The sequence below is a fragment of the Mauremys reevesii genome, linkage group 20, assembly GCF_016161935.1.
Source record: "Mauremys reevesii isolate NIE-2019 linkage group 20, ASM1616193v1, whole genome shotgun sequence".
Classification (NCBI taxonomy): domain Eukaryota; kingdom Metazoa; phylum Chordata; order Testudines; family Geoemydidae; genus Mauremys; species Mauremys reevesii.
Genome location: NC_052642.1, coordinates 1434750 through 1457186, shown reverse-complemented (window position 1 = coordinate 1457186; position 22437 = coordinate 1434750). Strand labels below are relative to the sequence as shown.

General features: G+C 55.1%; 1 protein-coding gene across 6 annotated transcripts; it reads left to right on the top strand.

The window, feature by feature from the left end:
- The first annotated feature begins 580 nt into the window (after positions 1–580).
- On the top strand, positions 581–20586 carry LOC120387472 (maestro heat-like repeat-containing protein family member 6). 6 transcript variants are annotated; one of them, XR_005590178.1, is made up of 10 exons: positions 581–679; positions 2465–2641; positions 5106–5261; positions 6099–6200; positions 6471–6573; positions 7022–7081; positions 8089–8385; positions 17955–18183; positions 18839–19113; positions 20002–20586. XR_005590178.1 is itself a non-coding variant. In XM_039508299.1 (7 exons), the coding sequence occupies exons 1-7, from the start codon at positions 593–595 to the stop codon at positions 8271–8273; spliced, it is 870 nt and encodes a 289-aa protein (XP_039364233.1). In that variant the 5' UTR covers positions 581–592; the 3' UTR covers positions 8274–9129. The 6 variants fall into 6 exon arrangements, 1 of the variants encoding a protein (XP_039364233.1); XR_005590179.1 differs by lacking the exons at positions 17955–18183; positions 20002–20586 and having other exon boundaries at positions 18839–18996; XR_005590177.1 differs by lacking the exons at positions 18839–19113; positions 20002–20586 and having other exon boundaries at positions 17955–18617.
- The last annotated feature ends 1851 nt before the right edge of the window (positions 20587–22437 follow it).

Genomic DNA, 22437 nt, shown 5'->3' with positions numbered 1-22437 from the left:
GCAGGGGCAGGGAAAGCTCCTACAACCCTAGGGGTGGAGTCACTCAGTCTGGGCATTGTTACCTGTCCCAGCTGGTGTCATGGGGCTGGAGCAAGGCCCAGGGTCAGGTGTCTCTTGTTCCCCAAGGCTCAGTTCCATAGAATGGTCCCTTGTGTGACCTCGGCCCTCGAGCCCCCTCTGACATCCGTGTGCCATGCGCAGGCCGGGCAGCCGCCTGCCCATTCATGGCCAGTTCACCTGCCCCCCGCAGACCGGGCGACCCTTTGGAGCACAAGGCTGCAGACCCCACCCCCCACACCACTGCTCCGTGTGCAGCTGAGCCTTAGTGAGGGAGCAGGGCAGGCCTTGATCTCAGCTGGAGCCTCGAGGGGCCGTCGCGCTAGCAGCGTTTCAGTGGGGCCCACACAGTGACCAATCGCGATGCCCTGCATGCAGCCCATGCCGGGCCTTGGCCAGTGGAGCTAAGGGCCCCGTGGCAGAGATGAGTCGCGAGAGGCCAGCCCTGCTTCTCTAGCTTGATTTGCTGTTGGTGTGTTAGCTCCTCCAGTGCCCTGACCTTGGCTACGGGCTGGAAGACGCCATCCTGGAGGAGATGAGCAGGCAGCTGAGAGACCACCAGACCGTGGTGCGCTGGTTGGGGCTCAAAGGCCTCCTCAATCTGGCCCGTCTCCCAGAGAAGGTGAGAGGGGAGGAGGGCTGGGGGATAAACCCAGAACCGCAGGGAGCTGCTGCAGGGCTGGGGTCATTGAAACCTTCCCAGGGGGTATGGCCCTGGCCTGGAGTCAGGAGCCCTGGCTTCTATTCCTGGCTCTGCCACTGACCTGCGGGTGCCCTTGGGCAAGCCCCTGCCTGGCCTTTGTCTGCTGTTCTGCAGGGCAGGGCCTGGCTCCTGCAGGGTGCGTCTCTAGGTGTGTGGAGCATCTGGCACAGCTGGGCCTGATTGTGTCTGGGGTCTCTGTGATCCAAAGAACCCTAGCACTAGAGTAGCAGCAGAGCTGCAGACTCTAGACCCCCAGGGAATGCTGGCGACCCCAGTGATCAGGGACGCTTGGATAGAGCCATTTCACTACAATTAGGAACCATTTTTTCCTACAAATCCCCTTTAAAGCCTCATAGGTTTTAACTGTTGACGTCACGGCTCTGTCCCGCAGCACTCGCTCCTCTGAAGAGCTCTGGAAGGGCCTTTTGCTGCTAAGATCTCATAACAAGTTTGATACCCACAATATAGTGAAGGCAGAGAAAGTCCTTGGGGCTTAAATACACAGATCTGACAGCCTGGTAAAGAGGAGACAATCTGAAGGCAACTCTCGTTAATGATAATTTACTTCGCCTGAGAATAGGGGGTCAGTCCGGTTTATTAAACCCGGACTATGACTAGATCAGACATGGAGAGGGCGTGACTGTAATTCTCTTTGTTATATACCATTCCCATCGTTCCATGCACTTCAGCCTGGTTTTCACTTGCTTGTGGTTCATTTTCCTTTCTGGAACCGGTTAGCCTGTATATGACCTATTTTTTCCCTGATGCCGGTTGAGATTTTGTGGGGCTGTCTTTGAAAGGTTGAAAAACCAAATACAGAAATGACTGAATCTGGCTTTTAGTAACAGACTAACCCTAGAACTAGTGTGCAATATTGGCTCCCTCCCCTAGGCTGGGCTGTAAGGACCAGGATTCAGGAGAACCCAGGTTCGGCCCTGGCTCCGCCAGACTCCCTAAGTGACTGTGGGCGAGTCACGTAACCTCTCTGTGCCCGAGTTCCATGTCTGTACAATGGGGATAGAAATCCTTCCTTCGTGTGTCTAGCCTGTAAGCTCTAGGGCAGGGACCGTCTCTGACTGTGCCTGGAAAGCCCCCAGCACAAGCCCTTATTGCAGACAGGCCCTCGAGGTGCTATTTGAACAATAATACACTTGATTTATTTGGGGTCAACGTGTTGTGTAGAGAACTTCCCACGGATGATATCTGCTAATAAAAACCATCCCCTGAGATCTGGGGGACAAGGAAGCAGCTGCTTATGTTGCAGGTTGCCAGACCCACTGCCCGTGATCTTAGCTGGCTGTGCAAAGGCTTTGAGGCTGTAATATGTCTCTGGAGGCAGGGGAGCTGGAAGACTTTTTATAGTGGAGGTGCTGCACCCCCCCCCCTTACCCCTGTCCACACACCCCTCCACCACTAGAGCTTTGGTCAGGAGCAGGGCCATGGCTCCAGGAGGCAGGGGCGGGGGATGGATGGGGCAAGGGGACCAAGGCTGGGGCCATAGCTGGGGGTTGGCGCAGGGCCGGCAGCTGGGACCCTGTGTGTGGGGCCAGGAGCAGAGTCCTGCGTAAAACCTGGGAGTGCTGCAGCACCCCCAGCACCCCTAGCTCCCATGCCTCTGTCTGCAGGGGAGGCAGACATTGTTTTGGAAATGGCTTGTTGGGTCACTGGAGGGTGTTTCGTAAAGCAGCTCCTTGTTTCACACAGGTGGGGAAACTCCAGCGTCTGCTGCCAGATGTCCTGGAGCGACTCCAGGAGGTAGACAGAGCCCTCATCCACAAGGCCATCGCCGTGCTGAAACACCTCCTCGCCGGCATGGACAGGCAGAGCGCCAGCTGCGCGGCTGTGCAAGTGGCTGAGCAACTCCTGCCATTGTTTGATGATGTAAGGCCTGGCAGCTCACAGGAGATCCCATCAAACTGCGGACATGTGAATGGGGGCTAGGGGGTGGGCTAGCAGGGCCTGTGCTATGGTCCTAGCCAGAAAACGGATTGTCATAAATCATGAGCTCATTCCCGCCTTCCTCTCACTCTCCATGAGAGCACATGGCAGAAAGGATGGGAACCCTGGTGTCCCGCAGGCCTACTGACAAGGATGAGGGCAGCCTGGGGACGAGGCTCCCCTTGGGGAAGGACGGGCATTCCTGAGCCTGCATGCAGCGAGGGGGCCTCTGCAGCACAGGGTGCTGCAATGCTCTTGCTGGCTTCCAGGGTGACAAGTGATGGTACTTTGGTGAAAATCTGCCCTCCTTTCCTGGCCAGGAATCCTACAGCTGGCCTGTCATCGCCATAAGGAAATTGCTCTTTCTGTTGGTTCTGCAGCTAACGACCTTTCCTCTCACCTTCGTTCTCATGGCAGGGCAGCGTCATAGGTGGGGAATGTTCTCGTCAGATATTTTGTACCCACAACCAGCCCCGCCGGCGCATTCACCAGACTGATGTTCAGTCCCACACTGGGTGGCGAGATCCAGCAAGCGGGCAGGAGAAAGGGGCCCATCCGTTACTGCCTTCCAGGGGTAATGCCCCAGTGGGGGCTCCTGGAGGGACTCCCCAGCTCTCATACTGCCGCTCTTTATTTAGTAGTGGCACAGGCCTGGCTAAAGCTGTTCCCAGGGTCTCCTGGATCCCCAGCTGGCCAAAGGGACAGGGCAGCCTGGACCAAGGATGCAGGATCTCGCCCTGGGACGAGCCCTTTAAACCAAACCCCTCTCAGGCCCGGGGGGAACAGAACAGGTTCTTTATGGGGCAGGGGTTATATCCAAATAGTGTTAATGAACACAACGCCCATTGTTGTCAGAAGTGTGTTGTCAGAGTGCTACCGTGTGGTGCTCTGCTTTCTCCTTGTTGATATCACTCGGCTGCGTATGCAGTGTTCCTCGGTGTGCTACCCCAGCTCTGCAGATAGCTGACACAGCAGACCCGACGAGAACCCCCAATAACCACAGAGTCCAGTAAGATGCAAAGCCACGTCGGCTAGGTTTATTGCGACCTCGGACACAATTGCAGTTCCCTGTAGGTTTCTTAGCCTAATTCAGGGCATACTAAGAGAAAGTGCCTCTTGGCAATGGACCCGGCTCATTGGCGGGACTTTCCACTGCCCCCTCGGCCGGACAAAGGCACCGCCCCAGGGATGCATTCTTATACACAGACACAAACAAGTTACACATCACACCTGACGTATGAGGTACAACCCCTCCACGTAGCACGGTACAACCTTTCTATGTATTTAGGTGCCCCCTTCTACCTTGTACATGTTGGTTCGATCAAAACAACTCTATCCATCATTTTACCTTTTGCCCCTGTCATTGGGATGGGCCAGCCTGTTCTTTGTTATCTGTGTGGAATGTGCAAGTTTGTGAATGTTCAGTACCTTTTAGATATGTATCAGCCCTTTCCTTGCCAGCTTCTGTGAGCAGGGCCTGCCTCTGGCTCACAGCTTAACTTGGCTTTATATTAGCAAAGTCTTGTTCATTACTTTAGTTCAGGCCTCAGGCCTCATACTGGGCCTTTATCATGGCCTGCACTTACTACACCCATCACCAGGGAAAGGCAAACAGGCCTCAACAACTGGAGGGAAGACCAGAGAGGTGGCAGTTCAACATCTGCCTGTGCCCACTGCAGTGCAGCCCTGATGCCCCCATACCCCTCCCATGTGTTTTGTACAGAGCCTGCCCAGCTGTTCTGAGCTGACCCCTCACCCCACCCCAAACCCCTGGAGGCTGGGTGGCTTCCAGTCATGGCTTCCAAGGCCCCCTATCTGGGAGCTCCTGCACATTTACCACCCCTTGGCCCTAGTTAAATTCACCCCAGGTCCCTGAGCATGGCCCAAACAAACACCAATGTAGAAATTTGCCCCCTATGCCTGGCCCCCTTGGCCCGGCTAGAGGGCTGCTGTGGGTCAACACCAGTGTGAGCTGGGCCTGCAAAGTGGGTGGACAAACTACACCCCCCCTTCGCTCTTTGAATCTTTCCTCATCGCTCCCTCTCTGCCGCCCCTGTCCTGACACTGCTCCATCCTGAATGTTTCCCCTTGGCTGACACAGGCGGGTGCTGATGTCAGTGCACCCAGAGCTGGCTGTGAGAGCCTAGGGGCAGTCTCACCCCCGCTTACTGCTCTCCCTGGCCAAGAAGTTACCAGGCCAGCCCCTCAGCTGGTGGAAATCTGCATCTCTATTGCCTTCAATGGCGCTATGCCCATGAGACTCTGGCCCCAGTTGTGGCTGTATGGCTGGGGGTGAGTTACCAATACCCCCTGCAGGGCAGACATCTCTGGCACAGTGTGCACTTGCCCTGCTGGATGAGAATGACTGTCACAGTGTCTCCTCCCCTCCCTATATCATCTCTTGCAGGTGACCAGCAAGCTCCGGGTGCTCTCCATCACCCTTTTTAAAGACCTGCTGGAGCTTGTAAGGTGGCCCAACCGGAGTGAGATGAAGGAGTATGTGCTCCAGAGCCTGGTCCCACTGCTCCTCCTTGTTCATGATGAGCGTCCCAACGTGTCCCAGGTGAGGCCACGAATTGGAGTCTGCAGCTGAGATAGTTACAGAGCGACCATTTGTTTGGGGGGGGGCAACATGTGACACCCCCCTTTAAAGGGTCTGGCCGGTAGAGGGCAGGTGCTCAGAGCTGTGACAATCAGGCACTCAAAATCACTTGAATGTTGAGTCCAGTAGTGCCATGACCATGGAACCCCACCCAACTGCTGAGTCTTCTCTGCATCCTCTGAGCTCAACACCCCCCTGCAGTCAGGCTGAGAGATTGGGTGGGGCGAGTGGTCGCCTCACCACTCCTACAGCCACTGGCCTCCGCACACTCCCCTGGCTGTGCTTGTGGGAAGAGCACAACCCTGGCCATATCCCTACCAGGAGCAGGGCTACTCAGCCTCCAGATGGTACACAGGACCCAATGTGCCCTTAGCCAAGCGGCCCGGACAGCCCGTACTAGCCATGACATGCCCAAGCCCCTCCCCCCCATGCCTCTGCACATGCTAGTGCTCATGGCCCCCATCACTTGGGACACAAATGCCACCAGCACTAATGAATTCACCCCATGAGGTGGGGAACTGAGGCGCAGCCTCAAAAATATTGAACCCCCATGGGCATTAGGCACCTAAATCCCTTTGCAGCCCTGGGCCTAAGCAACTTGCCTGAGTTCCTGCAGGGAGAGCTGGGAATTGAGTCAGGTCTCCAGCCATTGCCTTAGCCACACCGCCGCCCTTCCGTGAGCAGCCAGGGCAGGGAAGCGTTCAGCACGCACGGCCTCCCTGGCCTCCGGTAACTAGGCTAGTGGCTTCCAGCTCCCGTAACTGTGTCCGGCTCGCCCCGGCCCCTCTTGTTTTGCAGGTGTGTTGGGACACCCTCAGCAGTGCCGCCCAATTCCTGAGGTGGCACCAGCTCAGTGGCCTCATCCAGCACAAGGAAACCTGGCGAATCTGTGACTGCCTGGTGAGGGAGCCCTCTGGCCATTCACTGCACAGCCCTCGCTGGCAGAAGTGGAGGAATCAGTGGATAGGGCACCCCCGATTGCCTGGCTCTGTGCCCACACTGAGCCCCAGCCGCGGGACCACACCTGGCCCTGGGTGTGGTCCCTCTGCGTGATCCTCCCAGCACAGGAAGGAGGGGCAAAAACAGGGCGTGCGCTCCACACACCTGGAAGCTGGCCTGTGGGACGGAAAGGCCTTTCATAATCTTGTTCTCCCTTGTTCTGGCTCCTAGGTGAGGCGCTACAACGGGAGAGCTGATGACTTCCTGTGCCAGACCATGGCCTTCCTGCAGAACCCACAGACTCCAGTTAGGGAAGCAGCCATCAGGTTCCTAGGTAACCACAGAGCAGAGGGGTCCCTTTAGCAGAGGGGCTGGATCTGGTCCCAGGCTCTCCTCAGTCCCTGCCAGCAGCGAGAAGTGACCCCTGGGCTCCTGATTCCCTAATGAAGGCGAAGGGGTGTCAGAAACCCACAGGAGCAAGCTCACCCCAAACTGCCCTGATCGGCTGATAGGACCCCTCTAAGCCCACTGCTCCTCATGCAGTCCCCATTCTCCGCCCCCACCCCACCGTGGGCTCTTGGGAGTGGACCTTCAAGGCGCTGTGCTCTCCTTTGGCAACCAGCCCTGTAGCCATCTCTGGGGACTCGCCCTTTCCCCTGGGGATTCAGGAGCGTGTCCTGGCCAGTGAGGGGCGGGGGGAAGCCGCGGTGCTTGGAGGGTGACAGGCTCTTTAACACCCTCGCTGGGGACGCGGTGATGTGATGGGCTGTTTGTGTGTGTAGGGCTCACTGCCCGGCAGCTGGACCAGGGGAGCCAGAACAAGTTGAACGCCATCTGCGAGAGTGAGTGGTCCCGCTTTGAGTACTGAGCACTAGGGGGATGAATGGCCCAGGGCTGCAGGGTGGGTTCAATCTCCGATGCCAGCAACGTGGTCACAGGCGAGAGCCACAAGGGGATGCAAAATGTAAATCCCCAACCCCCTGATCAGCTGGCCCCTCACCCTGTCGTGTCTGCTGGTTGGCATGTGCCCAGGCACTTAGCCCTGACCTCAGAGCTGCGGCCTGGTAGATCCCCAAACTGGGCCTTAGCTGGCTGGCCTTCGCAGATGATTGCCCCCCCCAAACACAGCCAAAGTGGGGTGCTGCCTCCCCCCTTGCACTCACTAGCCCAGTGTTTGGAGCAGTCACCTCCACGTGGGACACCTGGGGTCAAGCCACTGCTCCAAATGAGGCTGAAGTGACGTCCGGTCACCTACCTCCCTGCTGCGTGTCCAGACCCCTGGGCAGCACAGGGCAGAGCAGCATCTCCACCACATTTGTTCGGGAAAAGGGAAGGGTGGGTGACATAGCTCAGACTCCTCACTCCCAGAGCAGATTCACAGCTGGGCCTCCCAACCGGAGCTAGAGAATGGCTGAGCTCCCTCCTCGGCATTTCCTGGAGGGCAGCAGGGCACCTGAAGTTAGGCGGCGCCTAACAATGCCCAAGCCCCCTTTGTGACTCTCCCCCTCTCTAGGCCTAAGTGCCCATCTGTGCATTGTGGGGGGAAGGGGGAGGGTAAATACAGGCAGGGATGAGGCTCTCAGATACTGCAGGGATGAGGCAGTCCTAGAAATAGTGAGTGAATGGGGTTCATTGGGACTTCTTGCCTGTGTCTGGAGGCTCCCCCAGCTGTGGAGGGCGGCGGGGATGTTTAGTGAGGGTTGCTGGTTGTTCCCGCTAGTCCCCTGCCTCCTGCCACCTGGCCTGCTGCCTCCTTGTCGTGGGCCGAGAGGTACAGAGCTGGCTTGGCCTGCCAGGGCTCTCCAGAGTGCCATGGCTCTGACCTCCATTTCCTTCCTTTCAATCTTAGACCTCAAAGGCTTGCAGCAGGACAGCAAGTCCTCAGTCCGATGCCTGGCTTCTCAGACTATTTTCATCCTGGAGGCCTTCAAGAACCAGCCTCCAGCCTGCTGCAGCCTATGGACATTGGTCCATAGGATAACAACAATGTGCACTGAGGATAGCCCGCTCATTGAAGCTGCCCAGCTGCCCTAGCTCTGGGAAAAGCAAGCCTCCCTTCTCTGGGGGCTTGGTGCATCAGAGCCCACCTGGAGCAAGGTGGAACACACGGCTTCTTCCCAATTGGCTGCCTGCCCTGCCCAGCCATGTGAGTAGTTAACTGCTCGATAGCTTTCATCAGCATGTACTTTTTGACAGGTTTCCATGCACCGTGTTGCATTTACATCCTGCCCTCCGTCCCCATTTCCAGTCGTGTACGTTTTTGATGCCGTTGGCCATTTTGAAAATTTATTTTGTATTATTTTTCTGTGTTTGGCCGGGGGAAGGTTGTGTGCTTGTGTTTTGACATATTTAGAGAAAAAGTACAAATGAGTAGAAAGAGAGGCTGTAAAGGGTTTGCAGTCCCCCCCCAGCCCCCACCGTCCGTCCATCTGGGTGGGAGACCACACCCCTTGCTATGATACTTCCGGGTACGGTGGTTCAGGGGAAAATTAGCTCAGTGTTAATGGCTCTAGCCTGCAGTCAGGCCAAGTAACGGTAGAGAGTCTGTTTGCCCGGGGCCCTCAATCAGGGCAGGGCGTCAGTCGAGAAGGGGCTCTGGCCTACAGTCAGGCAGGCAGAGCAGCAGGAGGTCCATTTGCCTGGCCCTTGATCAGGGTAGGGCAGCAGTCAAGTAGGGGGGCTCTGGCCTACAGTCCGGCAAAGCTGTCACAGTCTAGGGGAGGTTAGCTCTCTGGTGGGAATGTCAGGACAACCCTCTGGCATCTGGATTCAGGCGGGTGCCAGACCAATTCAGGCCTCCTGACAACCAGGGGGGAGGCTGCCACTCCTGACGTTGAGGTGGTAGGGGCAGAGGAACTCAGGTCCTCCCATTCCACTGCGTCCCAGCCCAGGACCCTAACAGCGGTGGAGTTGTCCGCCACTGGGTCAGCGGGGAAAGTCCAGCCGCAACACGCTGGCTGGCTTGTAGTCAATAACACAGCCAAACCTAATTCTGCTTCCCTTGGCTCCATCCTACACACCCATTCCGTGTGTACATGGGTTCCAGGGTTGTTGTTCGCTTCGCTGGGATAGACAGCTAGTGGCAGCCCCCCCAGCTCCTCGGAGATCCTGGCGTCTGGCAGCTTTGTCAGCACCTCTGGGTCTCTGTCAGGAGCGGTCTCCGTTAGGTCTGGGCTCACGCAACGGGGAAGAGACGTCCTGCTCCTCAGGCAGCCCTCCCCCGACTGAGCTGGAGGACCAGCCTTTTATAGTTCCGCTTCCTGTCCCACCCCTCTGCTTCCAGCGGGGAGGCCATGCAAGTCCCCGTTCTACCCACCAGGGGGGCGTTCACGGATCCCTCCCTGTCTGTCAGGGCAGGAGACTATGCCCTCTCGCTACAGAGGCCTTAAAGAAAAGGAGTTTTAAAAAAAGAAAGATTGCTTAGGCTTAGAGGAAAAAAGGAAAGAAAGGTTATCTTAAATAGAAGAAAGAGGGGAAACTAGAGAAAGCAACAAGAGAGAGGAGTTTGTAAGAACGTAGTAAAAGGTTATTTTTGTTGGGACTAAAAAATTATGAGAGTAAAAAAAATTGAACTCAATTTAAAAAACCAAAGGCTAATTAAATAGAATAGGAAATATAAAGGAAGGTTGAGAAGGTCGGGTGAAAGAACTCACATGGCAGAATAATTAGCGAGAGATTCTGTGTCAGTGACATAGGGCTGTGTAAAGTACAGAAAACAGCAAGAGAGAGAAAGATCCCTTTTTGTTAATAAGCAGAAAACAGAGCTGTGCAAAAGAGAGAAAGATCCTTACCATTTCCCGCCGTTGTTCAGCCATCGTCAACCGAGCAGCACAGCTTCCGCTGCAAACTCTGCTCTCCCATTCTTGCATCAGTAGCAAATTTCTCCATGTTGTCGGTGCTGGGCTCCAGTGAAAGCTACAGAAGGAAACCATTTCCCGCCTTTTATCAGCCATCTTGAACCGAACAGCTCTCCTACGTTTCATGCCATTTTTCCAGGATTACCCATGCAGGCACCATAGCGCGGCAAGTATGTAGCCCACTCAGATCTCTGCTGCAGTCTTGACCATTGTAAATACCTCACGCATTATCCAGCAATATGTGAAGTTTCTGCAAAAATGGGCGAGGTAGCGACGACAGCGCGATTACTGTCCTGATGAGGACATGGACACCTCTGTTCCTAGAAGCACAGCATGCAGCGATTGGGAGATCATGGTGGTGTTGGGCCAGGTTCATGCCGTGGAAGGCCAATTTTGGGCCCAGGAAACAAGCACAGACTGGTGGGACCACATAGTTTTGCAGATCTGGGATGATTCCCAGTGGCTGTGAAACTTTCGTATGCGTAGGACCACTTTCAGGGAACTTTGTGACTTGCTGTCCCCTGCCCTGAAGCACAAAGACAGCAAAATGAGAGCAGCCCTCACAGTTGAGAAGTGCGTGGCCGTAGCACTGTGGAAGCTTGCAATGCCCAACAGCTACCAGTCAGTCAGGAATCAGTTTGGAGTGGGCAAATCTACCGTAGGGGCTGCTGTGCTACAAGTAGCCAATGCAATCATTGACCAGCTGCTATCAAGGGTAGTGAGTTTGGAAAATGTGCAGACCATTGTGGATGGCTTTAATGCGCTGGGGTTCCCTAACTGCAGTGGGGCGATAGACAGAACGCATATCCCTATCTTGGCCCCGGTACACGGGCGGCCAATATGTAAACTGTAAGGGTACGTTTCCATGGTGCTGCAAGCACTGGTGGATCACAAAGGACATTTCACTGACATCAAGGTGGGATGGCCGGGAAAGTGCATGGCCTTTCGCATCTTCAGGAACTCTGGTCTGTTGGAACAGCTGCAGGAAGGGACTTACTTCCCAGACCAGAAAATTACTGTTGGGGATGTGGAAATGCCTATAGTTATCCTGGGGGACCCAGCCTACCTCTTAATGCCATGGCTCATGAAGTCGTACACAGGCACCCTGGACAGTAGTAAGGAGCAGTTCAACTATAGGCTAAGCAAATGCAGGATGGTGGTCGAATGTGCTTTTGGACGTTTGAAAGAGCGCTGGCGCAGTTTACTGACTTGGTTAGATCTCAGCACAACCAATACTCCAATTGTAATTGCTGCTTGTTGTGTGCTCCACAATATCTGTGAGAGTAAGGGGAGACGTTTATGGCGGAATGGGAGGTTGAGGCAACTCGCCTGGTGGCCAATTTCGCACAGCCAGAGAACAAGGCGATTAGAAGAGCACAGCAGGGTGCGCTGTGCATCAGAGAAGCTTTGAAAGACAGTTTCATGATTGGCCAGGGTACAGTGTGACACTTGTGTTTGTTTATCTTGAAGTTACCCGCCCCCTATATATATGAAAGGAAATAAAGTCACAATTGTTTAAAACCATTCTTTAGTATTCATTGCACCACCCATGGAGAGAAATCAGAAGGTAAATGGGGAGGAGGGGTTGGGTTATGGGGGTGGAGAAGAAGGGAAGGAGAAGTCCAGAAACCAAATCAAAAGTTCACATATGCCAACTTTCTGCTGCTTGGGTGAGCCTCTGGGGTTGAGTGTGGAGTCCCCTTAGCCTCCCCCGTCGTGTTCTTGGGCGTCTGGGTGAGGAGGCTATGGAACTTGGGGAGGAGGGAGGGCAGTTATACAGGGGCAGCAGCGGCAATCTGTGATCTTTCTGCCTTTCCTGCATTAGATCCACCATACAGGGCAGCATGTCAGTTTGCTCCCCCATGAGCTCGACCATAGTGTCCTGCCTGCTCTCATCGCGTGCGTCCCTCCTCTCTTCGTGTTCCTGTAATGCATTACGTGACTGCGCAATTGTTTACCACCACGCATTCAGCGGGGCCCTATCAGCGCTGGAGGACTGCATGAGCTCGGCGAATATGTCGTCCCAAGTTCCTTTTTTCTGCCTTCTAATCTGGACCAGCCTCTTGGATGGAGTAGATTGGGGCTGCGTTGAAACATTTGCACCTGCAGGAGGAGAAAAAGGAAGAGTAGTATTTTAAAAGATACATTTCAGAGAACAAAGGACACACTGTTTCTCAGTGAAACAGGCAATTCATAGTACACAGCACATCACACACAGCCGGGCAACAGAATTCAGCTTGCAGCCAGCCATGGTAAGCCCTAGGGGCACGCGGGGTTCTGTTTCTTCCGCATTCATTTCAATACTTTCAAACTGCTGGGCCCCCTTTCTCATAGCAAGCAATGCCTGGTAGGTTTGCAGTATAAAAGGAGGTCCTGCAGGCTCTCTGGGATGATTGCTTCACACAACACACACACACACACACACAGACTCGCACCCACTGCGTGGCTCCGATGAGGCTCTGAGCAGGGATGAGCCCTTTAAACTAAACGCAAACAGCCCAACGTGGCTGTGTTTTCCCCACCCCCCACCCCGCCACCGCATGGCTCCGATCAGGCTCACTCGCCAGAAGTACCTTCTCCAGGATCATGGGAGTGGGGGTGGGGGCTATTGGCTCCTGCATTAAGAATAGTTCCTGGCTAGGGATGAAAATGGATTCCCCACTTGCCGCCTGTGCACTGTCCTCCTCCTCCTCCTCTTCGTCCTCCAATAACTCATCCTCCTCGCTCCGTTCAACTTCCTCCTTGGAGATATCCACAGACAGTGGTGGGGTAGTGGTGTCGTCACCCCCATAACTGCATGCAGCTCACGGTAGAAGCGGCATGTATGCGGCTGTGACCCACAGCGCCCATTTGCCTCCCTGGCATTTTGGTACGCTTGCCTGAGCTCCCTGATTTTTGTACAACACTGCTCTGTGTCCCTGGAGTAGCCTCTTTCCGTCATGGCCCTGGAGACTTTAGCGTACATATTTGCGTTCTTTTCTTTTTAACGTAGTTCTGCCATAACAGATTTTTCTCCCCAACATTCGATGAAATCCAGTACCTCCCATTCGGACCATTCTGGAGCTCATCTGCGAATCCGGGACTGCGTGGTCTCTTGTGATGGTGCTCTCTGCATGATTGCCTATGACAGTGGACTGTGCTGCTGGTCACCTGTGCTGCTGGTGACCAAACAGGAAATGAAATTCAAAAGTTCCTGGGGCTTTTCCTGCCCACCTGGCTAGTGCATCAGAGTTGAGAGTGTTGTCCACAGCAGTCACAAGGAAACATTCTGGGATACTTCCCGGAAGCCAATAACTTCGAATTGCATCCACACTACTTTTAATCCGGGATTGCGATCTCGATTTAAGCGCTACTCTACTTGCCAAGGTGAAGTACAGAAATTGGATTAAAGAGCCCTTTAAATCGAAGAAACCAGTTTGGTCATGTGGAAGGAATGATTTTTTTTTCTCCAAATTAACTCGGCTAATTCCGAAATAAATGACTAGTGTAGACCAGGCTTGAGAGAGGGAGAGTATAGAAAACAGCAAGAGATCGTTTTTGGTTAGTGAGAGAAGGACAGTATAGAAAGCTGCAGGGAGGGGACACGGGGGAGAGAGAACTTACCCTTGTGGCTGCCTCTGGGAAAAGAGGCTCACAGCCGCCAGCATGGTTATCTCCGCCTCTCGGGATAGCTAGCTAGATAGATGTGGTGTATGGAGATAGATAGATAGATAGATAACCCTATTGGCTTTATGCCCTTTTACATTTGATGTGATTTTTCTCTAATCTCAGCTCCTTGAACTTTTTCATGGTCCAAAGCGAACAACAACCCTGGAACCCATGCACACATGGAATTGGCGTGTAGGAAGGAGCCCAGGGAAGCTGAACTGGGTTCAGATGTATTATTGACTACAAGCCAGCCAGCGTGTTATGGTTGGACTTTCCCTGCTGACCCAGTGGCGGACCACTCCACCGCTGTTAGGGCCCTGAGCTGGGACACAGTGGAACGAGAGGGCCTGGGTTCCTCTACCCCTACCACCCCAACGTCAGGAGTGGCAGCCTCCCCACCTGGTTGTCAGGAGGCCTGAATTGGTCTGGCACCCGCCTGAATCCGGATGCCAGACGGTTGTGCTGACTCTCCCACCAGAGAGCTAACCTCCCCTAGACTGTGACAGCTCTGCCGGACTGTAGGCCAGAGCCCCCCTACTTGACTGCTGCCCTACCCTGATCAAGGGCCAGGCAAATGAACCTCCTGCTGCTCTGCCTGCCTGACTGTAGGCCAGAGCCCTTTCTTGATTGATGCCCTGCCCTGATTGAGGGCCCCGGGCAAACAGACTCTCTACCGTTACTTGGCCTGACTGCAGGCTAGAGCCATTAACACTGAGCTAATTGTCCCCTGAACCAAGGTACCCCCGGAAGTATCGTAGCAAGGGGCATGGTCAAAGGGGCTGACGGCGCCAGAAATGGGGATGGGGTGTGGAAACCTGCCAAAAACTGTTAGGTGATGAAAGCTATCAAATGGTTAACTACTCTGTAACGGGCCGGTGTGGCTCCCCTCCTCCCCTGGGAGGGTTGAGCCCCGGACACCGGAAGGAGCGGGGCTACAGAACAGTGAGCCCGCCCCTCAGAGGGTCAGGCGGTGACCCAGAAGTATAAAAGCCGGCCATCCGAGCTCAGTCAGAGCCCAGCCACCGCCGGGAGCAAACCTGCCCGAGGGAGCTCGTGACTGGGAAGACACTGGGGCCCAGAGCAGTTGCCCGGACTGGCCGGAGCTTCCCCTCACTCGCTACCGGGAGGACCCGCCGGAGCTTCCCCGTGCCACCTACGACGAGGAGCCACCAGAGACTTCCCCTCTCCGCTGTTGTTACCCCGAGGAACCCCCGGAGCAGCACTGGCCGGACTTCCCCGAGGAACTGCCGGATCTACCCCCCACCCGGGCTGCGAGGAGCCCATGCTGTGGGACTTCCCGGGAGTGGACGCCGCGGACCAGGTAGGCCCAGAGGGAGAAATTGGAAGTGGCCCGGGGGCAGCTGACCCTAGTCAGGCTGCAGATCAACCCATACCCATGTCAGTGTGTTGCGGTGAGGATCCCCACTGACCGTCAGCCGTGGTAGCCGCTGCCTAGGACCCCGGGCCGGGACGCAGTGGAGTGAATGGGCCTGCGTCCCCCCTGCCACCCCACTGATGGGTGGCAGTTTTCCCCCTCACCCCAGTGCTCAGCCCCTGCCCCAAAGGGCCTGAGCCTCCTAGACTGTTTGCTGCTCAGCCCCTGCCCCAAAGGGCCTGAGCCTCCTAGACTGTTTGCTGCCCAGTCCCTGCACCAAAGGGCCTGGGCCTGCTGAACTATTTGTACTGTTGCTCAGCCCCTGCAGCAAAGGGCCTGGGCCTTCTTGAACTCTTTGTGTCGCTGCCCCGCCCCTGCACCAGAGGGCCTGGGCTTGCTTGAACTCTTTGTGTTGTGGCCCAGCCCCTGCAACAGAGGGTCTGGGCCTCCCCAAACTGTTGCATATTGTTGCTCAGCCTTGCAACAGAAGGCCTGAGCCCTAATTGACTCGTGTATTGTTGCTCAGTGTAACGGGCCGGTGTGGCTCCCCTCCTCCCCTGGGAGGGTTGAGTCCCGGACACCCACGTTTACAGTTGGTACCAGAAGTGGGGAGTCGAACCCTTGCCTCTGTGAGAAGGGGCCGGTAGGTGGGTGGTGAATCACCCCCTTCCTAGCCAGGAACATCGATATGCAACGGCTGTTCCAGCTGCTGGTGGAGAGCCAGGAGCAGCAGCAGGCAGCCCAGCAGCAGCAGCAGCATGCCGCCCAGCTGGAGCAACAGCAGCAAGGAGATGCCGCCCAGCTCCAGCAACAGCAGCAGCAGCACGCAGCTCAGCTGGAGCAGCAGCAGCAGCTAGTACAGCAGCTGGGGAACCAGCTGCAGAACCTCATGGGCCCCGCACCCCGCCCCGCCGACTGGCCAGCGGGGGAGGGCACTGGGGGGGGGCATGTTCGGCTGCCCCCCTGTGCCTGACCAAGATGGGCCCGGACGACGACCCCGAGGCCTTCTTGGTCATGTTTGAGCATGTGGCCCTTGTCGTGGGGTGGGCCCGAGACCAATGGGCCACTCTTTTGGCCCCGTATTTGACTGGGACGGCCCAAGCGGCCTACTGCGGACTGGCGACAGAAGAGGCCAGAGACTATGACCGAGTAAAAGCTGCGATCCTGGACACTTTGGATGTCAGCCCAGAGACCTTTAGACAGCGGTTCTGGCGCCAGACCTACCCTGCGGGCGCCCGTCCCCGGATGGTGGTCCAGACCTTGAAGTAGGCCTGCCGCCGGTGGCTGCAACCAGAGGTCAGGACGGCGGAGGAGGTCACTGAGCAGGTTGTCTTGGAATAATTTGTCCATACCCTGCCGGCCCGGGGAAGGGCCTGGGTACTCCGACACCGGCCGGCGACCCTGGCTGATGCCGTCTCGCTGATGGAAGGCTTCCTGGCTGCGGAAGCCTCCATAGGACCCACCTTCCGGCCACCTACCTCCGGGCCCGAATGCCCCATAATGAGAAGAAGGCGACCAACCTGCCCAGCCAGCGAGGTCCAGGCCACGGATCAGAATCCCGGCTGGGGTCCCAGACCCAGCGCTCAGACGCGGCTTCCCGGCTGGCAACCCCGGCCTTCAATCAGGGGGCCCCGAGGGCCCGTCGGAGCCCCCCCGAAGTACCCGAGTGGCCCTCCCTCGGAGCGGGTGTCCCGAGCTCGGTCCCTGCTTTGGATGCGGGAAGGCGGGGCACCTACAACGGGACTGCCCCGAAATGGACTGTAGCTTTGGGTAGGTCTACGCAGGAGCCGGCCGGACCCGATTACCACAGGTCCCCAAACTCACGGTCCCGGTGATGGTTGGGGACCAAGCCACGCAGGCTTTGATTGACTCTGGGTGCGGCCAGACGTTGGTGCGCCAGGCTCTGGGACCCCCGGTCGACCCCCGTTTGAAGCCGATCCGTCTGCAGTGCATTCATGAAGACGTCCGGCCCTACCCGAGCGCTCGAGCCCGACTAACAGTGGGTGGTATCACCCGACAATTAGTAGTCATGCTGCAGATCAACCCATACCCATGTCAGTGTGTTGCGGTGAGGATCCCCACTGACCGTCAGCCGTGGTAGCCGCTGCCTAGGACCCCGGGCCGGGACGCAGTGGAGTGAATGGGCCTGCGTCCCCCCTGCCACCCCACTGATGGGTGGCAGTTTTCCCCCTCACCCCAGTGCTCAGCCCCTGCCCCAAAGGGCCTGAGCCTCCTAGACTGTTTGCTGCCCAGTCCCTGCACCAAAGGGCCTGAGCCTCCTAGACTGTTTGCTGCTCAGCCCCTGCCCCAAAGGGCCTGAGCCTCCTAGACTGTTTGCTGCCCAGTCCCTGCACCAAAGGGCCTGGGCCTGCTGAACTATTTGTACTGTTGCTCAGCCCCTGCAGCAAAGGGCCTGGGCCTTCTTGAACTCTTTGTGTCGCTGCCCCGCCCCTGCACCAGAGGGCCTGGGCTTGCTTGAACTCTTTGTGTTGTGGCCCAGCCCCTGCAACAGAGGGCCTGGGCTTCCCCAAACTGTTGCATATTGTTGCTCAGCCTTGCAACAGAAGGCCTGAGCCCTAATTGACTCGTGTATTGTTGCTCAGTGTAACGGGCCGGTGTGGCTCCCCTCCTCCCCTGGGAGGGTTGAGCCCCGGACACCCACGTTTACATACTCACATGCAGCCTCCTCCGCCCCCTTGTACATAACAATCCTCTGTTTCATTTTGATGTATTTTGATGTATTTTAATGCTTTTATTCATTTTATTTATTAAATAACTGTGTTTACAGTAATATAGCAAGATATAAAATATATACACATCTTGTCCTGTACACAGAACACAGACCGCTCCACTGGATCCCACAACCCATACAGGGAGAAAGCCGTAGAAAATGCTGACATCTCCAAAATCATATCAGGGCAAGAAAAGGCACTTGCTGTTTGCAACACTTGTACAGGACAGACACAGGGTGAGGGCTAGACTAAGTGGCCATGGTTAGTCCTGCTCCATCTCTACCGTCTCAGTTTCCATCTACAGCTGTTCACACTCAAAATGCAGGACAGGGGTAAGGTTAGCCCATCACCAAAAGAACCTTAATGTAAAGCAGTGTTCCTTCCTGCGCCTGGTGGGGATCACGCAGACAGACAACACCCCAGGCTGGGCATTGTCCCAGGGTAAAGCAGGGCTGTAGCGTAAGGTGGAGTCGTCCCTGGACGAACAGGGTGAGGCATGGGACAATGCAGCTGAGAGTTGCAGGGCTGGGCACTCACAGACCCAGCTGGGAGGGGAAGGGCACTCCTTGTCGGCCTCTCTCTCTCTTGCTGCCTCCTTTTTTCCGAGTGCCTCATGATGCATAGAGTCAGCGTGGCTAGGTGCTGCATTGGAGAGCCTCCCAGTGCAGCCCCCAACCCCCTCTGCCCCATGTGAACCCCCAACAGACCCTGCCCACCTCTGTCCGATTGTCTCTCTTATGTGGGGGACTGTGCCCCCCCCCGTTCCTGTGTGCTGCCTGCTTCCAGGGGCCACAGATTGCAGAACATCCCCCTCAGGAAAGATGAGAGGGGATGTCCCACCAGGTGCGTGCACAGCCCTCCGGAGCACTGCTTTGTCCCGTTATATCCGAATTCCTGTTATATCGGGTCGTGTTATATCGAGGTAGAGGTGTAATTTAATATGTCGTGTGGCACCTTTTTTTATGTGTTGGCTCCCCCTGATTTTAGAACCTGGCTATGCCACTGCCTTAGTCAGCCCTGCCGCTGCAGCACACATGGTAGCAGATGAGACAGAATGAGGCCCAGCTCCAGGAGGGTACCACAGCCAGTGCTGCGAAGGGAGCTGCATGGCCTGTACGGCTGGGAGAGGACAAGGGTGGTCATGGGGAGAAGAGAGCCTGGCAGAGACAAAATACTGCAAATTATGTAGAAACAGGGCTGAGCAAAATTGTCTCCAGTGTCCGTTAGGGTGGATTTCCCTGCACCCAGCCACCCAGAAGCAGGTAAGGAACAGGCCCCCTGGGTGCCACGCTAGGGGTACATGCAGTGCCCACAGCCATTCCAGGGAGGCAGCTCAGATATGTAACTTACATCCCCACTGGTCAATTTCACCATCGTTCTGCAGGAGGCGCCATTGCTGCAGAAGCCCTGAAGGCTACCTGCATTGAACCGTCCCTCCCAATGAAGGCCAGGGCCTGGAGCCACTCCCTGAATTAAACCCCCTTCTTGTGCAGTGGGTAGGTGAAGGCAGCCAATGGCCTTTCAAGTCTTGGATGGTTTCAGGGCCAGAAAGGGGGGTGGAGAGAGAGGAGGTCGGGGAGAGGTTACATCCACTCTGGACTCCTCTCTGCATTTCACCCCAAGTTACTAAGCTACAGCCTCCCCCCGCCTCTGGTGCCAATGCTGAGGAGACTCTTGGGGGGTGAATTGGTCTCCTGCACCCCTCACTCTCCTTCTCTGTTACCTGCTTCCCACAATAGACAGACACAGTTAAACTCTCCCAGTGTCACAGTTACTGTCACTCACTGCCCCTGCACAGAGGCATTTGTTCCCTGTCTTCCCAACTTACATGGTACCATGGGGATGACTGCACCCAAAAGAACCTCTCGATTTGTGCTGTCCTTTCGCCTGTGTTGCCCCCTGAAAGCACAATCACATGCAACCACTAGGAGGCAGATTTTGAAGACAAGAAACCAATATAACTCCATAGTTCTAAGAGGCGAACGCCCCCAGCTACAGACAATAGCAGGGGTACGCCAGGGGGTGTGCTATGAGTTACTGCCCTGCAGAAGGGGTGCGGCATATATAGTTTATGGGAATGTGCTTCCCCTTTGATTGTACATTACAAGGCTGCCCCTTATTCCTGTGATTAAGTGGCATTGTGCTTTCAGCCAGGGCTGTTCCAGGATTTGCACCTTCGCATGAGGCACATCGGTGGGGGGTGCGGTCTGGACCGGGCACCTGGAATTCCAGTCTCCACGGCTGGCGAGCTGCCCAGCAGTACGGCTGCAGGCTATGAGTCCTGGGGGGGCTCGTGGCATTTCTCACACTGGGTGGCATATGCAGATGTGCTCAGCACTGGCCTCCTTCTGCTCCCACTGAGGTCAACAGAACGGCGCCTTCCCTCCCGCTTGCCATGGGAGCAGAGTTAGGCTGACGCTGAGTGCTCTGGACTACCCCATCCAGAGCGTCCCCTCCTCGCCAGGCTTTTGGCAGGCAGCAAGCCCCTGGAGCTGGCACGTACAGGAGAGCGGAAGTACAAAAGATGGCTGGAGAACTCAGCTGGGAGGCAGCCGCCAGAGGAGCCAGATGCCTCCTGTGAGCTCCCAAGCTGGAAGGCTGCTGCTGACCCCGAGGGAGCCGAGGACTGGCCAGGGCCATTTACAGACCCAAGCAGGGAGGAGCTGCAAGCTGTGAAAGTAGAATGAATTATATTGTAAAAATAAGAATGGATTAAAGAAATGTTGTATGTACCTTTAAGCAGAAATAAGAAATGTTGAAATACAGGTGCCAGGAAAAGAAACATTAGGCATAAACAATGGTGCTAATGGCGAAACATTAACAGAAGATCGGTAATAGTTAATAAGAAAATAAGATATGCATGCCTAGCCCAGGTAAACTTATCTGCTTCTGCTTCCTTTGTTATCTTGTTAAGTTCTCACCCTTTTATCTGTATAAATAAGATAGTTGGTGTCTTGCATGGGTCTCACATTATCTGGGTGTTATTAGCAGAGCGCTGTGCTAATAAAACAGAGTGGTCTGACAAACTGAGTCTTGAGTCTAACTTTGACAATTTGGAGGTTCTACCGACATGGCAACCGTCTTCACTGGGGCTGTGAGATTCCTGACTGTTTTTTGTAGGACGACCGTGGCAGCCGGCACCTGGGCATTTGGCCCGAGCGGTCCTCCACCAGAACGGAAAGGCGCACAACCACAGTGAAGTCTACGCCATTGAACCTCTTGGCTCCCTCTCTGGTTGGTTCCCTCTCTGTTCTGGTAGGGATCCTGGGATCTGACATCAGGAATCTGGTCAGGTAATTATTTCTGTGTTTTGTGCGGACTGAGGACTGTCCTGTCTCCGTGTCTATCCATCCTCCTGTGGAGCATTTGAGTCTGGGTGCCATCTCTGTCCAAGGATCGGCCAACCAAGGGGTTCCTGTCCCTGCGGTCTGAGTGAGTGGAATCTGCACAATCGCAGTTGCACCGCACTTTGGGTAAAACCCCTGGTGTGAAAGCAAGGGCGATTGAGGCAGTAGCCTGTGGGCTCCTTTTGTATGTTGCACCGGGCATCACTCTGAAGAACCCAAATTTCCTTCTTGTGCGATTGGTGTGTGAAGTCCTCCTGTAAGGGTAACCAGACGTCTAAGTCGGGACAGTTCCCTAAACGAACGCTGGCTCATTTTATATATTTAGGATGGGTCCGGACTCCTGTAAATTTCTGGAAAAATGGTCTAGGCTAACTCAGGGGGATCCCAAAACTCAGTGGCCACTGTTAAAATCTTGGAACAAAGACCGAGTGGACGTCTTAAAGAACAAACTCGGCCAACCGAAAACTAAATTGGCTAAAGAAGAGGTTAATTGTTTCGTTCAGTGGTGGGAAGAGGCAAATCGTAGCTGGACAAAATCAAAACTCACCTCTCTCAAATATTCAAATAATAAGTTAAAATCCTTATTAAAAGCCTCCTCTCCCACCACCAGACTGAGTGCTCCCCTTTACCCCATTCTCAAAAAACCTCCACCCCGGATCGATCCAACCCCTTTAATACTCCCGTCTCATTGTAAAAAGGACAAAAAGCTCCTTGTTCTGTTCCCCTTTGTTGTCTGCTTCAAAAACTGATTCTTTAGTGTTCCACTACCAATTCAGCAAAGAGGGTGAGCTCCTCAACTAGCCCCCACCCTTCCTGGTCCCTTTCCTTAAACATTTCTTTCAAAATTGTGAAGTGACCACAGTATCACTCACAAATGGTTCATTGGAAAAAAAAGCAGGATCGGGCCCAGAAAAGCAGGCAAGCAACAGATAAAGAAACTGAAAAACAGGTTGGAAGCCCTAAGGGCATAGTGTTGGCAGTAAGAAAAGCAGTAAGTGCAGGCATGAACCCCTGGAACAATACTTAAAATGGTGAAATCTGAGGTGATAAAGGTGTCATTTTGGGAGATCCAGTGATTTAAGGAAAGAGAGTGAAAAGTTAACTCTACAGAGGCTGGAGAGAATTAAGCAATTAAACTTTGTGAAAATGTTAAAAGGACCATGTTAAAGAGAGAGAATGCTTGGTTTCTTTGCAGCCATTCTGAAGGGAAAATGGGCCCTTTTCCAGAAGAATGCCTGT